General features: G+C 41.3%; 1 protein-coding gene across 9 annotated transcripts in view; it reads left to right on the forward strand.

Annotated features, from left to right (window-relative positions):
• Positions 1–14165, forward strand: part of svila (supervillin a) — a 354707-nt gene that overhangs the window by 303807 nt on the left and 36735 nt on the right. For all 9 annotated transcript variants that reach the window (XM_060825046.1, XM_060825048.1, XM_060825050.1 and 6 more), the window contains 5 exons: positions 4170–4306; positions 6609–6756; positions 9743–9888; positions 11395–11570; positions 13279–13420. In XM_060825046.1, coding sequence (XP_060681029.1) covers positions 4170–4306; positions 6609–6756; positions 9743–9888; positions 11395–11570; positions 13279–13420 — 749 coding nt within the window. The remainder of the gene's footprint in view (positions 1–4169; positions 4307–6608; positions 6757–9742; positions 9889–11394; positions 11571–13278; positions 13421–14165) is intronic.

Below are 14165 nucleotides of genomic sequence, written 5' to 3' on the forward strand. Positions count from 1 at the left end.
CAATGCCTCATCTTCACCATGGATATCCAATCCCTATACACTACCATCCGTCATCACGAGGGCCTCCAAGCCTTCATTCCTTCCTCTCCTGACGTTCCCAACAGTACCCTTCCACTGACACACTCATTCGTTTGGCCAAACTGGTCCTCACCCTTAACAATTTCTCCTTCAAATCCTCCCACTTCCACCAGACCAAAGGGTTAGTCATGGGCACCCATATGGGCCCCAGCTATGCCTATCTCTTTGTCGGTTACGTAGAACAGTCCATCTTACATAGTTACACCAGCACCACTCCTCACTTCTTCCTCCGCTACATTGATGACTGATCGGCACCACCTCGTGCTCCTGCGAGGAGGTTGAGCAGTTCATCAACTTCACCAGCACATTCCACCCGATCTTAAATTCACCTAGACCATCTCTGACACCTCCCTCCCCTTCATGGACCTCTCCATCTCCATTAATGATGACCGACTTGACACTGACATTTTTTACAAACCCACCGACTCCCACAGCTACCTGGATTACACCCTACCTGTTGCAAAAATGCCATCCCGTATTCCCAATTCCTCCACCTCTGGCTTATCTGCTCCCAGGGAGACCAGTTCCATCACAGAACACACCAGATGTCCTCTTTCTTTAGAGATCGCAATTTCCCTTCCCACATGGTCGAAGATGCCCTCCAACACATCTCATCCACATCCGGCACCTCCACCCTTAAACCACATCCCTCCAACCCTAACAAGGACAGAACCCCACTGGTCCTCACCTTCCACCCCACCGACCTTCGCATAAACTGCATCATCCGCCTACATTTCCGCCACCTCCAAACGGACCCCACCACCAGGGATATATTTCCCTCCCCACCCCTTTCTTCTTTCCGCAAAGACCGTTCCCTCCATGACTACCTGGTCAGGTCCACGCCCCCCAACAACCCACCCTCCCACCCTGGCACCCTCCCCTGCCACCACAGGAATTGCAAAGCCTGCGCCCACACCTCCTCCCTCACCTCCATCCAAGGAGCCTTCCACATCCATCAATGTTTCACCTGCACATCCACCAATGTCATTTATTGTATCCTTTGCTCCCTATGCAGTTTCCTCTACATTGGGGAGACTGGACACCTCCTCGCCGAGCGCTTCAGGGAACATCTCCTGGAAGCCCACACCAATCAACCCCACCGCCCCATGGTCAAACATTTCAACTCCCCCTCCCACTCTGCCGAGGAAGTGCAGGTCCTGGGCCTCCTTCACCGCCGCTCCCTCATCACCAGACGCCTGGAGGAAGAACACCTCATCTTCCGCCTCGGAACACTTCAACTCCAAGGCATCAATGTGGACTTCACCAGTTTCCTCATTTCTCCTCTCCCCATCTCACCCCAGCTCCAACCTTCCAGCTCAGCACTGTCCCCATGACCTGTCCTACCAGCCAATCTCCCTTGTCACCTACCCACTCCACCCTCCCCTCTGACCTATCACCTCCAACCCCTCCCCCATTGACCTATTGTACTCTTTGCTACCTTCTCTCCCCCCCCCCCCCCCCCCCCCCCCCCCCCCCCCCACCTTCCCATTTATCTCTCCACTCTGCAGGCACCCTGCCTCTATTCCTGATGAAGGGCTTTTGCCCATAACGTCGATTTTCCTGCACCTCGGATGCTGCCTGACCTCCTGTGCTTTTCCAGCACCACTCTGATCTAAACTCTGGTTTCTACCATCTGCAGTCCTCACTTTTGCCTAATAAATGCTGGCCAGCCAACAATGTTCACGTACTACAAAATGAATAAATAAAAAATGGCTCCAGTCCTCAGGATTTGAATAAGTAGTTCCTTTGGTTTTCCAAATCCTTTAGTTCTTTCACTTTTCTGCTGAAGGCACAGAGCAAGTGGTTTGCAAATGATAGTCTTTGACTTGTTAACTTAAACTAGCAGCTTACAGGAGAAAATAAACTGATTTCCTCTAGGCTTAGGCATTTTACCAGAGAGGCCGATCCACCACCTGCCCTTTCAGCACTCTCATGGTTTCTGCCAATGTCGTTCAAACCTACAATCTGTTCAATCAGATAGTTATTGAGGTGCTGATGACCTTTGGCATTCACAAGTGGTCACAACTCCACAAATCAATCAATAACCTCTTGCCAGACAAATCTCATTTTGTACACGGACACATGGAGTCTGGCCATCTTCCCTCACTGCAGCAGTATAAGTGTGACTTACAATGACTTCCATTAAAGTACAGCCATTCCTTCCTCAGTCCTTTGCTGTAAAACAGTCTTTTTTCCAATTTGCTCGACAGTCAAAAATAAAGTAAAATAAAATGTACAGTCTATAAACTTTGAAAATTCCAATCCTAGTCAGAGTAAAAACTTAAAATTACTTCTGCATGATAGTGACATAATTAACCTTGTCACATAGCTAAGTCATGTGGTCATGCATAGAACCTACTTCAGAGAATCTCTGACTTAACACTTCAGTGCTTTGTCTTTTGTGAAACTGAAGTCTTGAACTCAGGGCTGAACTTAAAAACCATCCAACAGAGTTATTTGATGAAAAATAAAGGAGACAATTGACCCTCAGCTAACATCGCTACAGAAAAATCATAGGATCATTTGTCTGGTTATCAATCTTAAATAGAAGTCAGTCTGCCACATTTTCTGCCATTATCACAGTCGCTCAATTCCAACAGTAATTAATTGTCCATGAAATGCTTGGGGTTGTCTCAACAATATGAAAGCGACTTTATAAATGCAAGTCTTTTCTTAAATGAAGCTAATTTGAATGATCTGGACCAAATTGCTAATAACCGTGATACTGAAGCATAATGTTCATTCAATCACTTCAGTCTGATTCAGAGCTCAGAATGGCTGCTGGGCAAAGAGAACAGGAAAATAGGTATACATGAATGGTGCATTTTAGTTTGGACTCCAAATATATCATTGATTCTTAGTAGAGGGAGCATGATGAGACAATTTATCACAAGGTGGAAACGAAAAACATTTTCCAACTTGATGGATTGTAATTTTTAAAAATTTTATGCAAAAAGCAATTGGCGTAATAAGATAGCACTTGTCCCTTCGATGTAGGAACCGGATTGGAATATTGCTCATCGTGATGGAATATGCTCCCCTCGGGCTGTAACTATTAAGCAAAATGAGTTTCAATTCTTGATGGGCACAAAACTATCCATAACTTACGTTGAATTAGCAGTCTTCTAGGAGAAAGTGAGGACTGCAGATGCTGGAGATCAGAGCTGAAAATGTGTTGCTGGAAAAGCGCAGCAGGTCAGGCAGCATCAGGAAGAAGGGCTCATGCCCGAAACGTCGATTCTCCTGCTCCTTGGATGCTGCCTGACCTGCTGCGCTTTTCCAGCAACACATTTTCAGCTTTGAATTAGCAGTCTAAATCTATAAGGATAAATAATAAAGAAAATGATAAAGCCAAGAAAAAATTGTAATGTTTCAACCAGTAAGTTGAAATTGAGGTAAATTAATCAAGAGCTTTACTCTTCCTTTGATCTGTACAAAACTTGACCTTGTCTATTCATTACATCATTCAAGCAGGAAAGCAGCCCCACTGCAGCACCAGACTCACTTAGCTTGAATGCAGTTACTGAATTCAAGAATGCAATTTTTAAAAATAATAGAAGTAATAAATGTAAAGATTAGTTTACTAAGTATTTGTAGAATCCCTACAGTGTGGACGCAGATCATTCAGCCCTTCGAGACCACACCACCCCGGAAAGAACATTCCAGCCTGAAGTCTAATCCCACCCCCACCCCCCAAATTAATCCCTCTCACCCTGCATTTACTATGGCCAATCCATCTAACCTGCACTGCTTTGGACTATGGGAGGAAACCAGAGCACCTGGAAAAGCTCACGCAGACACAGGGAAAATGTGCAAACTCCACACAGACAGACGCCCAAGCTGGAATCAAAACAGGGTCCCTGGCACTGTGAAGCAGTAGTGCTAATTACTAAGCCACCATCTTGCCCTAATACTATTATTAAAATGTGTAATTAAATTTAATGCCAAAGAGCTTTATTTTTAACTCCTCAAAACTCATTCACTTACATGGTTAAAATCAGGCCCAAAGTTGCAAGCTGTGAGGCAAAACATTTCTCGACATTTTTGGTACCACAACAATTTGAACTTGCATTCCTAAATTTATTTCCTAGGACGGAGGCACATTCAAACCAGGTTGGTGGAACCAAGAGCATCATCTTTGAATAGTGGAGACTGTTTCTTACTTCTAGCTCCTCAACACTGTTTCCTGTGGACAGGAGAATTTACCAATGTCATCGAAAAAGCCAAGGTCAGTCTGCTATCTTAGTAAGCATCTGTACAAACAAATTCCATACTTATTCCTAACAGAGCTTCCATGTCCCTGAATCTCTTTCATGGAAGTAAATTACAGTGCTGCTCATAGAAAATCTCAGGAAATCCCATAAACAATGCTTCCTGCCAGATGTCTGCATGAGGCACCATTTCACATGTCATCTAGTCCCCACATTTGTGTAGATTTGTTTGGTGGCGTATCTGAATATCTAAATTTCCTGTCGTTTTGGTGAATGTGAAAGGACCAACATACGTAACAGGATGCAAAACTTCCTCAGGATGAAGCATTTTTGAAACCACAAGAAAAAATGTTCAGATGCATTGCAAATTTCAGAGAAACTGGCAACAGCAAACAGAAGGTTTCTCTTTTTGCCACATATGTTGTGCGTGAGCCAAGAAATAAAGCATTGAATTCACTGAGCAACCAAAACCCCCTAAGTACAGGTTTCAATGAAATTGTGTTAATTTATCAAACTTCTAATTTGACTATGTTCAGAATTTCATTTAAGATGTTTGTGATATAAGTTTGACTGTGGTGGAGATTGCTGTGCTTTTGGAAACAACTGTTTGATAAAGACAACTGGGATGAAATCACTTACAGTGAAGAAACTTTATTCAAAAGGCATCTAGTGCACTGTCTTTGATGCAGGAGTCTCCAAAATATTGTACAATTAATTATGTACTTATATATCAATTTAAGTACTCATTAAATGCTTTAACCTTTTTATTGGCTGCAGAGAAGGCCACTTAGACTTCTGGTAGTACATGTAACATATCACACGCTGACTCCTCTTTATTAAAATGAGATCAGCTGCATTGGCCCAAATCTTCTAATCTGGGTTAGAACTCTTATACCCACCCAGACCAGACAAACGTTTGCAGAGTTACTGACAAACGTTCAGTCAGCTCTTCTGATAGAGGATCCTAATGATGTAGGAATCTTCATAGGCCTTAGAGCAGGAAATCTTCATAGAAGTCATGCCCCTTTTTATCGCACTAGCTGCTGCTGAATAAATGACTGAACTGTCCAAAGCCTTTTTTTGAAAAGTTATGAGGAGAAGGCAGGTTTAGTAGGTGCAGGGCATTGGCGGTAGGTGGCTGAGTTGGTGAGAGGATCGGGTGACAGGGAGAATGGTCAGGGGTTGGTCGCATTGTAATGTTGGGTGGCAGTTTGGTGAGCATGTAATTGGGGGTTGGTGGACACTGAGAAAATCAGACTGTGGTGTCAGGAAGAGCAGTTGGGTTACAGGAGTTGGTCAGTTTGGAACAGGATGCATTGTCAGGTCTGTGGACTAGATGGGTCATTTGTGATTGGAGAGGAATGTGGTAGGTCAGGATGAGTTGGATAAGAGGGTTGGTGTTTGGGTCAGGTTGGGCTCTAGTCGGTGGGATAAGCAGGGGTCCAGTGGGCACCTGGGCTGAGGATTATCAGCATATCAGCAAACACTGAACTGTGAGGGTACTGGAGATCTGAAACAAAACCAGAAAAGGCTGAAGAAACTCAGTAGGTCAGGCAGCATCTGTGTAATGCTAAACAGTTAATGTTTCAGTCCAGTGATCCTTCAGAACCTTTCTGATTTTGTTACAGTTATTGTTATTATAGTCACCCAAGACTTAGAACTGGTGTAAATTCACTTAGCAGTTCCTCTGTAACTCACTAAGTAAGTAAGTCCATACCTTCCAAAATCTCTGACTCTAGCTCATCGGAAGGTTCCAGAATCAGGGTAGTTGTCCATAAGATGTTTAAACGTCCTGAGGAATTCCCTCGTAGTTGATGAATTAGGACTTCCAAGGAGCCCTGAAGTATATCATTTGGGATGCATCTGCCCCTTTATTTTCACCTTTCGCATCTTCTAGTCAATCTATGAATGATATTGAGCTAGCAGTTTTAATTCTGAGGCCTGATTCTGTATCGGGTAGAAAAATTGAAAATGCTGACAGTTACAGCATGGACCTGCTGCTGATAACTTCAGAGAAAAAAAAAACTTGTTTTTTTATCAAAATAACCTCCATCTATAATTTTTCTTTTCATCTCTATGTAAAAATTTGTAACACAAGGAGAATGAGTGAAACATGTTTTAGAGGTTATTTTTATTACAGCCCTGCATCAAACAAGGAGATTTGTATTTCAAGGTGTACTGAAGGAAGGGTTCAGATGGTATACAATATAACTGCCCAGTAGATTTACTTTTTTGTTCAGATGTTTAAGCTCAGGGCGGTACACTGAATAACTGTGCTGGATTAAATAATACTGTTTTATAATATCTTCCTGTTTTCAGGCTTCAGAACTGGCAGCATTTATTCAAACCAAAAGAGACCTTGGCTGCAGAGCGCCCTATGTAGCCACAATAGAAGAAGGAATTAACAGCCATACCAGAACAGCCAAAGAATTTTGGAAACTCTTAGGTGGACAGTCAAGCTACCAAGGTAATGATAGTTGCTGTGAATTTAAGATTTGAATGCAATTAAGAGTTTCTTGAATCTTACCAATTCTTAGATGTATTTCAGAATTGGAACGTGGGTGTATTTTCTTGAGCTTATTGAAAAATTGATAATAGGAGCAGGAGTAAGAATCAATTATATTAGTGAATTCCAACAAATATTATCCTGTTACTGTGTAAAAAGTTTCTACTTCACATTCCCCTTGCAACCCCTGCTCAAAACCTTCAATCTGTTGTTGTTTATAGTTATTGAATCATCAATTAATGGGAATTTTCCTTAACCAGCTTATCCAAACCTCCACAAACTTGTATACCTCTAATCTCTCCTCGATCAACTTTTGTTCAAGGAGAATAATCCCAGCTTCTTCAAACTAACTTTGTTGATAAAATCTCTTGTCCCTGGAATAATTCTGATAAATTTCAGCACCCTAGGGACACTACCACTCTGCCACATGACACCAGAAATTCCTGTTTAAGTATTTTTTTAAATCGGACAGGGATTGAGACACCTGTCCAAGGCAGGAAGGAATTGGGAACAAACCCTCTGGCCCAGGGGTGGGGACTCTACCACTGTACCATTATATGTGCTCAAGTAACCATTCAGTTAATTCTTTTCTACCCGAATGTAGGTATTTTATAATCAACCTGTTCAGGGATGTTATTATGCACTCTGGGCCAAGTGGGACTTGGACTGGCCTCCTGGTTCAGCGATAGGAACATTACCACTGTGCCACAAGAGCCCTCCCACCTGTATGCATTTAACCTCAATTTAAGCAGTTAACATAATTGCCTGTGGATTTTTCCCCCAATTATTATTTCCATAGGAACATTGGATGCTTTGTATCTCCAAATTGTGGCAGAATCATTAAAGTAGTGCTTAAAGGATTCTTGTAGCACAATGGTGTATCCCTCTAAGCCAAAAGGCCAAGTTTCAAGTACCATCTGCTCCTTTTTGTGTTCTAACATATACAAACAGGCTTATTAAAATAAACAATGTGCAATGTTCATATCTATCTAAAACATTGGTTTAGTCTTCATATTGTGTTATGTAAGCAGATTTTTAGTAGTACTTTTCATTTATGTTAGCAATAAAGAAAGTAAAATTGTCTGGAGTTCCAACACCTGATCCTTACTATAATTTGGAAAGTCAGAATTTTATCCTGTCCTGTCAACTAGTTTGTTCGCCCCACTGTCAAGTCTTACAGTTAATCAATAAAGGGCATCTGGCTGAGTTACTGAAGGGAGTCAGACAGTTTGCAAGAATCTTTTCATGCAGAGGATGGTGAGTGTCTGGAACAGGCTGCCACAGATAGTGGTGAAGGCAAGTACAATTTTGTCATTCAAGAAACATTTGGACATGGACACAGATGGGATAGCTATGGAGGGATATAAACCAAACACAGGCAAATGGGACCAGATAAATTGTGAAAACTGGGCAGTATGACAAGTTGGGCCGAAAGACCCTGTTTCCATGCTGTAAACCTCTGATTCTAATCTGTGGCTTCATGAGTGGAGGGGAGTGCAGGAAAACCAGTAAAGAAAAATATACTTCCAATATTTTAACCTTTGAGATACCATAGAAAGGACCTTGTTTATAATTCTGAGAAGATTAATGTTGATTTTGCTCAACGTTCTGTAAATCTGAGGTTAATTGATTTGAATTTAGCTCAATAAATTCTGCTTCCTGGTAATGTTTAGCACCTGTAATAATAATCGGTCTTTCGTTTTGTGAAGCATCCCAATTAGAATGTGACATGTCGATCAATGTCTTTATACTTACAACAGAATTATGCTAACTGGCTTCCAGTGACGTCCTGGTTTCTGAAAATTTTGGAGCATCACTTAACACATAGACGTGGAAGCACTCTACAGCATACTTCTCACTACCGTCAACATGGGTTTTGTGAAGAGAAGGCTAACCAAAGTCTCTTTGCTGCAAGGGGATCACAGAAAATATATTTCAGATGCTGTGATTGTATTATTAAGTGCTAGATTTGATTTGATTTATTATTATCATGTACAGGGATACAGTGAAAAAGTATTGTTTTGTGTACTAAATAGTTAAACCATATTAGTTAAAGGTTAAACCATATTAAATGCACCAGTGTAAAAGAACAGAATGTAGAATATAGTGTTACAACTACAGAGAAGGATCAGCTGAGAAGTCTGATAACAGTGGGCAAGGAGCTGTTCTTGAATCTGTTGGTATGTGTTATCAAACTTTTGTACCTTCTGCCCTATGGAGGACCATGGAAGAGAGTATAACCGGGGTGGGGGTATCTTTGATTACATTGGCTGCTTTCTCAAGGCAGCAGGAAGTGTCGATGGACTCAATGGATGGAGCAGTGGTGTTGGTGATGGACTGGGCTGTCACAACTCTCTGTAATTTTATGCTGTCCACCAACTTTTGATAAATGTGGACTTGTTGCAATCTGAATATGCTAAGAAAAGATTAAGTAGCTCATTTATGTAGGGTTTATGCCTTAAAAGTTCAATAGGCAAAACTCGGCTTCCCTGGTCTTCCCAGCTGAGGATTTCCAAACATTAAATTGACAAGCGGAAAATCATCAGCTGAGGAACATGGAAGCTGAAAATCCCACCTTCATGGATATCATTTTAGCCCACCTTGTGCATTAAACTTGTGTGAAGTGTAAGTTATTGCTAATACCTCTTGAGCAAAGTCCAATCATTTTTCAGTAAATACTCAACCTTCACAGATGGTACGTGGATCCATTCCTCCTTGTTCCCTTCCCCAATTGTGTTTTAGATATAGTTTGTAATGAGCCATCATTGTAGCAAGATTGTCGAAACACAGCAAAACCTGGCCAACACCCAGACTTCAGCTGAAAAGTGATGAGTAACATTGGTATGTGTTGAGGGCAAGTGAAGTTTACAGTGGGCAGGAGAGAAAGTAGGGAATGTTATAAATTCTGAGAAATATTATGCATAAATCAATTTTGTTGCTTTTGCAGGTGCTGGAAACCCAGATGAAGATGAATTGTATGAAAGTGCAATAGTAGAAACCAATTGTATTTATCGCCTAGTGGATGATAAACTAGTCCCTGATGATGACTTCTGGGGAAAGATACCACGGTGCTCTTTACTTAATTCAAAGGATGTAAGTATTTGTCAAAGGGAGTGATAGAGGAGCAGCATCCAGTAAATCGCTTAGTAAATGCACTGCATGATGCAAGACCAACAGATATGCGTTTAATCCTGTTTGTGCTGAATTAGAATTCTACTTAGGGTGAACCAAGATGCTTACATGACCATAATGATTGTGCTGAGGAGAGAGAAGGGGAAAAAGGGCATCTGTGATCCAATCCAGTGACCGTGCCAGGAAGCATGGTTGTGTAAATACGCATCAGTATGTCACTTGATTGTGAGGTTACACATGTATTCACAAGTGAAGAATGGCTCCATGTTTGAAGATTGCCAGGACCCATAGAATCAACTGAGTTATTGCATTTTGTGGACAAAGATGTTGGATGTGGACAAAAAAGACAAAGAGTACTATAGAAGAAAACCTAGAGCAAGAGATGTTTGCACTCAACTCAAGATAATTCTCTTTGTTTGAAAATCAGTGCCTTCTCTCTCATTTGTATCAGAGGTAGCAGTTATCTTCACTGAAATAAATTAATAAACCAGATAGATTTTTCAATAATGCAATGGTTTTCATGGTCATATTCTGGTGCTACAGACTTTTACTCGAAGAGTTGAACCCATGATCACTCGCAAACTATGGAACAATATAGTTATTGTTCCTTAGTTTAGGAGAGATCACAGCTTCAACAATATAACTATTGTTCTCGAACTAACAAACTAATATAATCACATATACACATCTGTATTCTCACAGCACCTTTCAATACCGCCAAAAGACTCCAGTCATTTGCAGAAGCTTCAGTGTGGGGAAGGTGGCAGGTGGGATGGAGCATGGCAGGATTGAATGCTGAACCAAAGCCAGAGATTTTAGGAAGCTGACGAAAAACTTGGTCAGAAACATTTATTGTAAAGGAAATAGATGTAAAGAGGAAATTCCTAAATCTAAGCACAGATGGTGGAAGACTTTTTTAAAAAAAACTTAAAATATAGTTACGTGTCACCAAGGTCCAAGTTTTTCTATAAGCTGTTGATTTTTTCGAACATTAATGACCAGAGAACCAGCTGACTTCCATCTTCCAGTGTTGTTCTTCCTGTTACCCGTGCAAGTAATAACTCAACCTGATGGCATGTGCCTTAACCACCTCTGGATTGATCATTCCTCCAGTGTGAAATTCAAGAGTTGAGCATCAATGGGTTGGTTGGCTGGCATTTGAGGAAAGGGAAGCATCTCATTTAAGCAATACATGAGTATTTGCTGTGTTGAAGTTAAGCTCACTATCAGGACTTGCTTAAACATGTAAACCTTGGCTGATTTCCCCTCCTTGTTCTCACCCACAAAGAGTCAGATGACATTGAGATAAACTTATGTCCATCTACTGTCCTGTAGGGATCAGATAACAGACCACAAAGCAGTAACTGAACTAGAGACAATAACATGATTGCATTTCTTCATTGTGTCTTTTCTTATTAACTATATTGCATATTAACTTCCATGCAATGTTCTGAATGTTTTTTGTAGGTGTTGGTGTTTGATTTTGGCAGTGAAGTGTACGTGTGGCATGGAAAGGAGGTCACACTAGCACAGCGAAAAGTAGCATTCCAGTTGGCAAAACATTTGTGGAATGGTACATTTGACTACACAAACTGCGACATCAACCCTTTAGATCCAGGCGAATGCAATCCGCTGATACCAAGGTAGCTTTGACTTACACTAACAGTTTACATCTTACATTGAATGTAATTAACTGTAAAACTGACCCAACACCAGAGTCTCCCCAGTGCACCCGACTACCCTGACCTGACCTGACCACTTAGCATCCACCTTGACACCTTCTCCATTGTATCCTGCCTCAGCAGCCAGCTTACCCTCGCACCTACTTACCTTGTGCACTTATCTTCTCCCTGTCAAAGAGACTTGAGAGTTTTAATTCCTGCAGTACAGCAGTTACTGCTGTTAAAAAGAGTGGTCACGGTTTGGCCTTTTGCACTGATCCTGAGCTGCATTAACAGGCCTTCTGAGCTGCTCTGTGTTTCTGGAGAGGCACATCAGACATTCAGGCCAGAAATACAGAACTCTGCAGCAGAGTAAGTAACAAGGAGCAAAGTAACAATCCAACTGTGATTGCCACTCCTCAGAACATTTGACCTAAAGAAAAATCCATGTATTATTAGTCATAGAGATGTACAACATGGAAACAGACCCTTCGGTCCAACCTGTCCATGCTAACCAGATATCCCAACCAAATCTAGCCCATATCCCTCCAAACCCTTCCTATTCATAAACCCATACAAATGCCTTTCAAATGTTGCAATTGTACCAGCCTCCACCACTTCCTCTGGCAGCTTATTCCATACACGTACCACTCTCTGTGTGAAAACGTTGCCCCGTAGGTCTCTTTTATATCATTCCCCTCTCACCCTAAACCTACGTCCTCTAGTTCTGAACACCCTGACCCCAGGGAAAAGACTTTGCCTATTTACCCTATCCATGCCCCTCATAATTTTGTAAACATCTATAAGGTCACGCCTCAGCCTCCGATGCTCCAGGGAAAACAGCCCCAGCCTGTTCAGCCTATCCCTCTAACCCTGACAACATCCTGTTAAATCTATTGTCAGATTTTGTTTTCAATTTAGAAACTTAGATTTCTTTGGTAGCAATCAAATTAGGCACTCAGGTGGGCTGCACCAGTTATCTCTCCCCTCAGCATTGTTTTCAGTTTTTAAAAATTTGTTTACAGGATGTGGGTATCACTGGCTAGGCCAACATTTATTGCCCAGAGGGCAGTTATGAGTCAAGCACATTGCTATAAGTTTGGAGTCATATGTAGGCCAGACCAGGTAAGGGTAGTAGTTTCCTTCCCTAAAGGACATCAGTGAACCAGATGGGTTTTTCCAACAATTGACAATGGAGTCATGGTCGTCATTAGACTCTTAATTTCAAATTTTTATCACATTGAAATTCCACCATCTCCTGTGGTGGGATTCAAACCTGGGTCCCCAGAGCAATACCTAGCTCTCTTGATTAATGGTCCAGTGATAATCCCACTAAGCCATCACCTCCCCACGTTGACCTCCTGCACAGGCAGCTCCAGAGCAGCCCAGCTGAGTGAAATATTTACTTAAGGATCTTTACAGTGATAATGAAATGACGATGAGCATTTTGTGAAAGTAGCATTTTATTCCATTAAACAGATGCAGTACCTTTGAATGTGCGGGTGTCAGTATGTAGCTTTGCTGTTAACAAACATGAAATTATTTATTACAATGAGCCATAATTATAAAGGCACAAATTCTTTTATTTAGATCTTTGGCCAAGATTTCATTTTGAACAATACATCATGTGTTAAGACGTCAAGTGTCAAGTGTTAATCCTAACCAGCTGCTTTCTTTTTTCCACGTGTAGGAAAGGTCAGGGCCGTCCTGATTGGGCAATTTTTGGCAGGCTGACCGAGCACAATGAAACTATTTTGTTTAAGGAAAAGTTCCTGGACTGGCTAGACTCAAAGAAGCCATCACCAAAAACTGGAATTGAAGAGGAACAGAAGGTGCAATTCTTTTGATCCCCAAATTGGGGAAGCAAATACATTAATCTTTTTTGCCTGTTAAAGCACCTATAGTCATATGTAAAGTCTGATAGACTAAGGGAACTTAATATATTAGACCTGCCTGCTGATCTGCTTTTGATCAAAATTTTCAGTCATGTCCCAGCTTAGTTTTCACAAGCCATTTTACGTGAGATTTACTTGACCCATATGCTTTACAAGGTTTCCTCCAATTTATCAATAATTACAATAATCCTAATGGGTACGAGTATAAATCATTCAGTTAATGGACGATACTCCATTTACCTGCCTTTGTTATTCTTTGATCACCTTAACCAGCTAAAAGCCGCTAATATCAATGTCAAAAGGAACACAAGGTTTAGTATGTACTATGTCACCTTTCAGAAACAGGCCAGTCGGCCCACTTGATCTATGATACTACATACATACATTCACTGATTTAACGTACAATCATAAGTAGGATTAGAAGTGTTGTAGAAAAGTGAGAAAGGAAATTGGGTCCTAATCTGTATGAAAAGGAATAACACATCTTTGTTGTGATTGTTGGCAAAGACAAATATTGACCAAACAGGCGCTCTTTCTGCCTGACCCTGCTAATCGTGAATGTTTGGATTTCGATGAGCTGGAGTTGCATGTTGCCTCTGTCCCACTGTGGTATATATGAAATCTTAGATTTTTTTTCCAACACAAATGTTGTGTAATAATCACTAAGAACATGGAAGTAATG

Source organism: Hemiscyllium ocellatum, chromosome 5, assembly GCF_020745735.1.
Source record: "Hemiscyllium ocellatum isolate sHemOce1 chromosome 5, sHemOce1.pat.X.cur, whole genome shotgun sequence".
In the NCBI taxonomy this organism is placed as follows: domain Eukaryota; kingdom Metazoa; phylum Chordata; class Chondrichthyes; order Orectolobiformes; family Hemiscylliidae; genus Hemiscyllium; species Hemiscyllium ocellatum.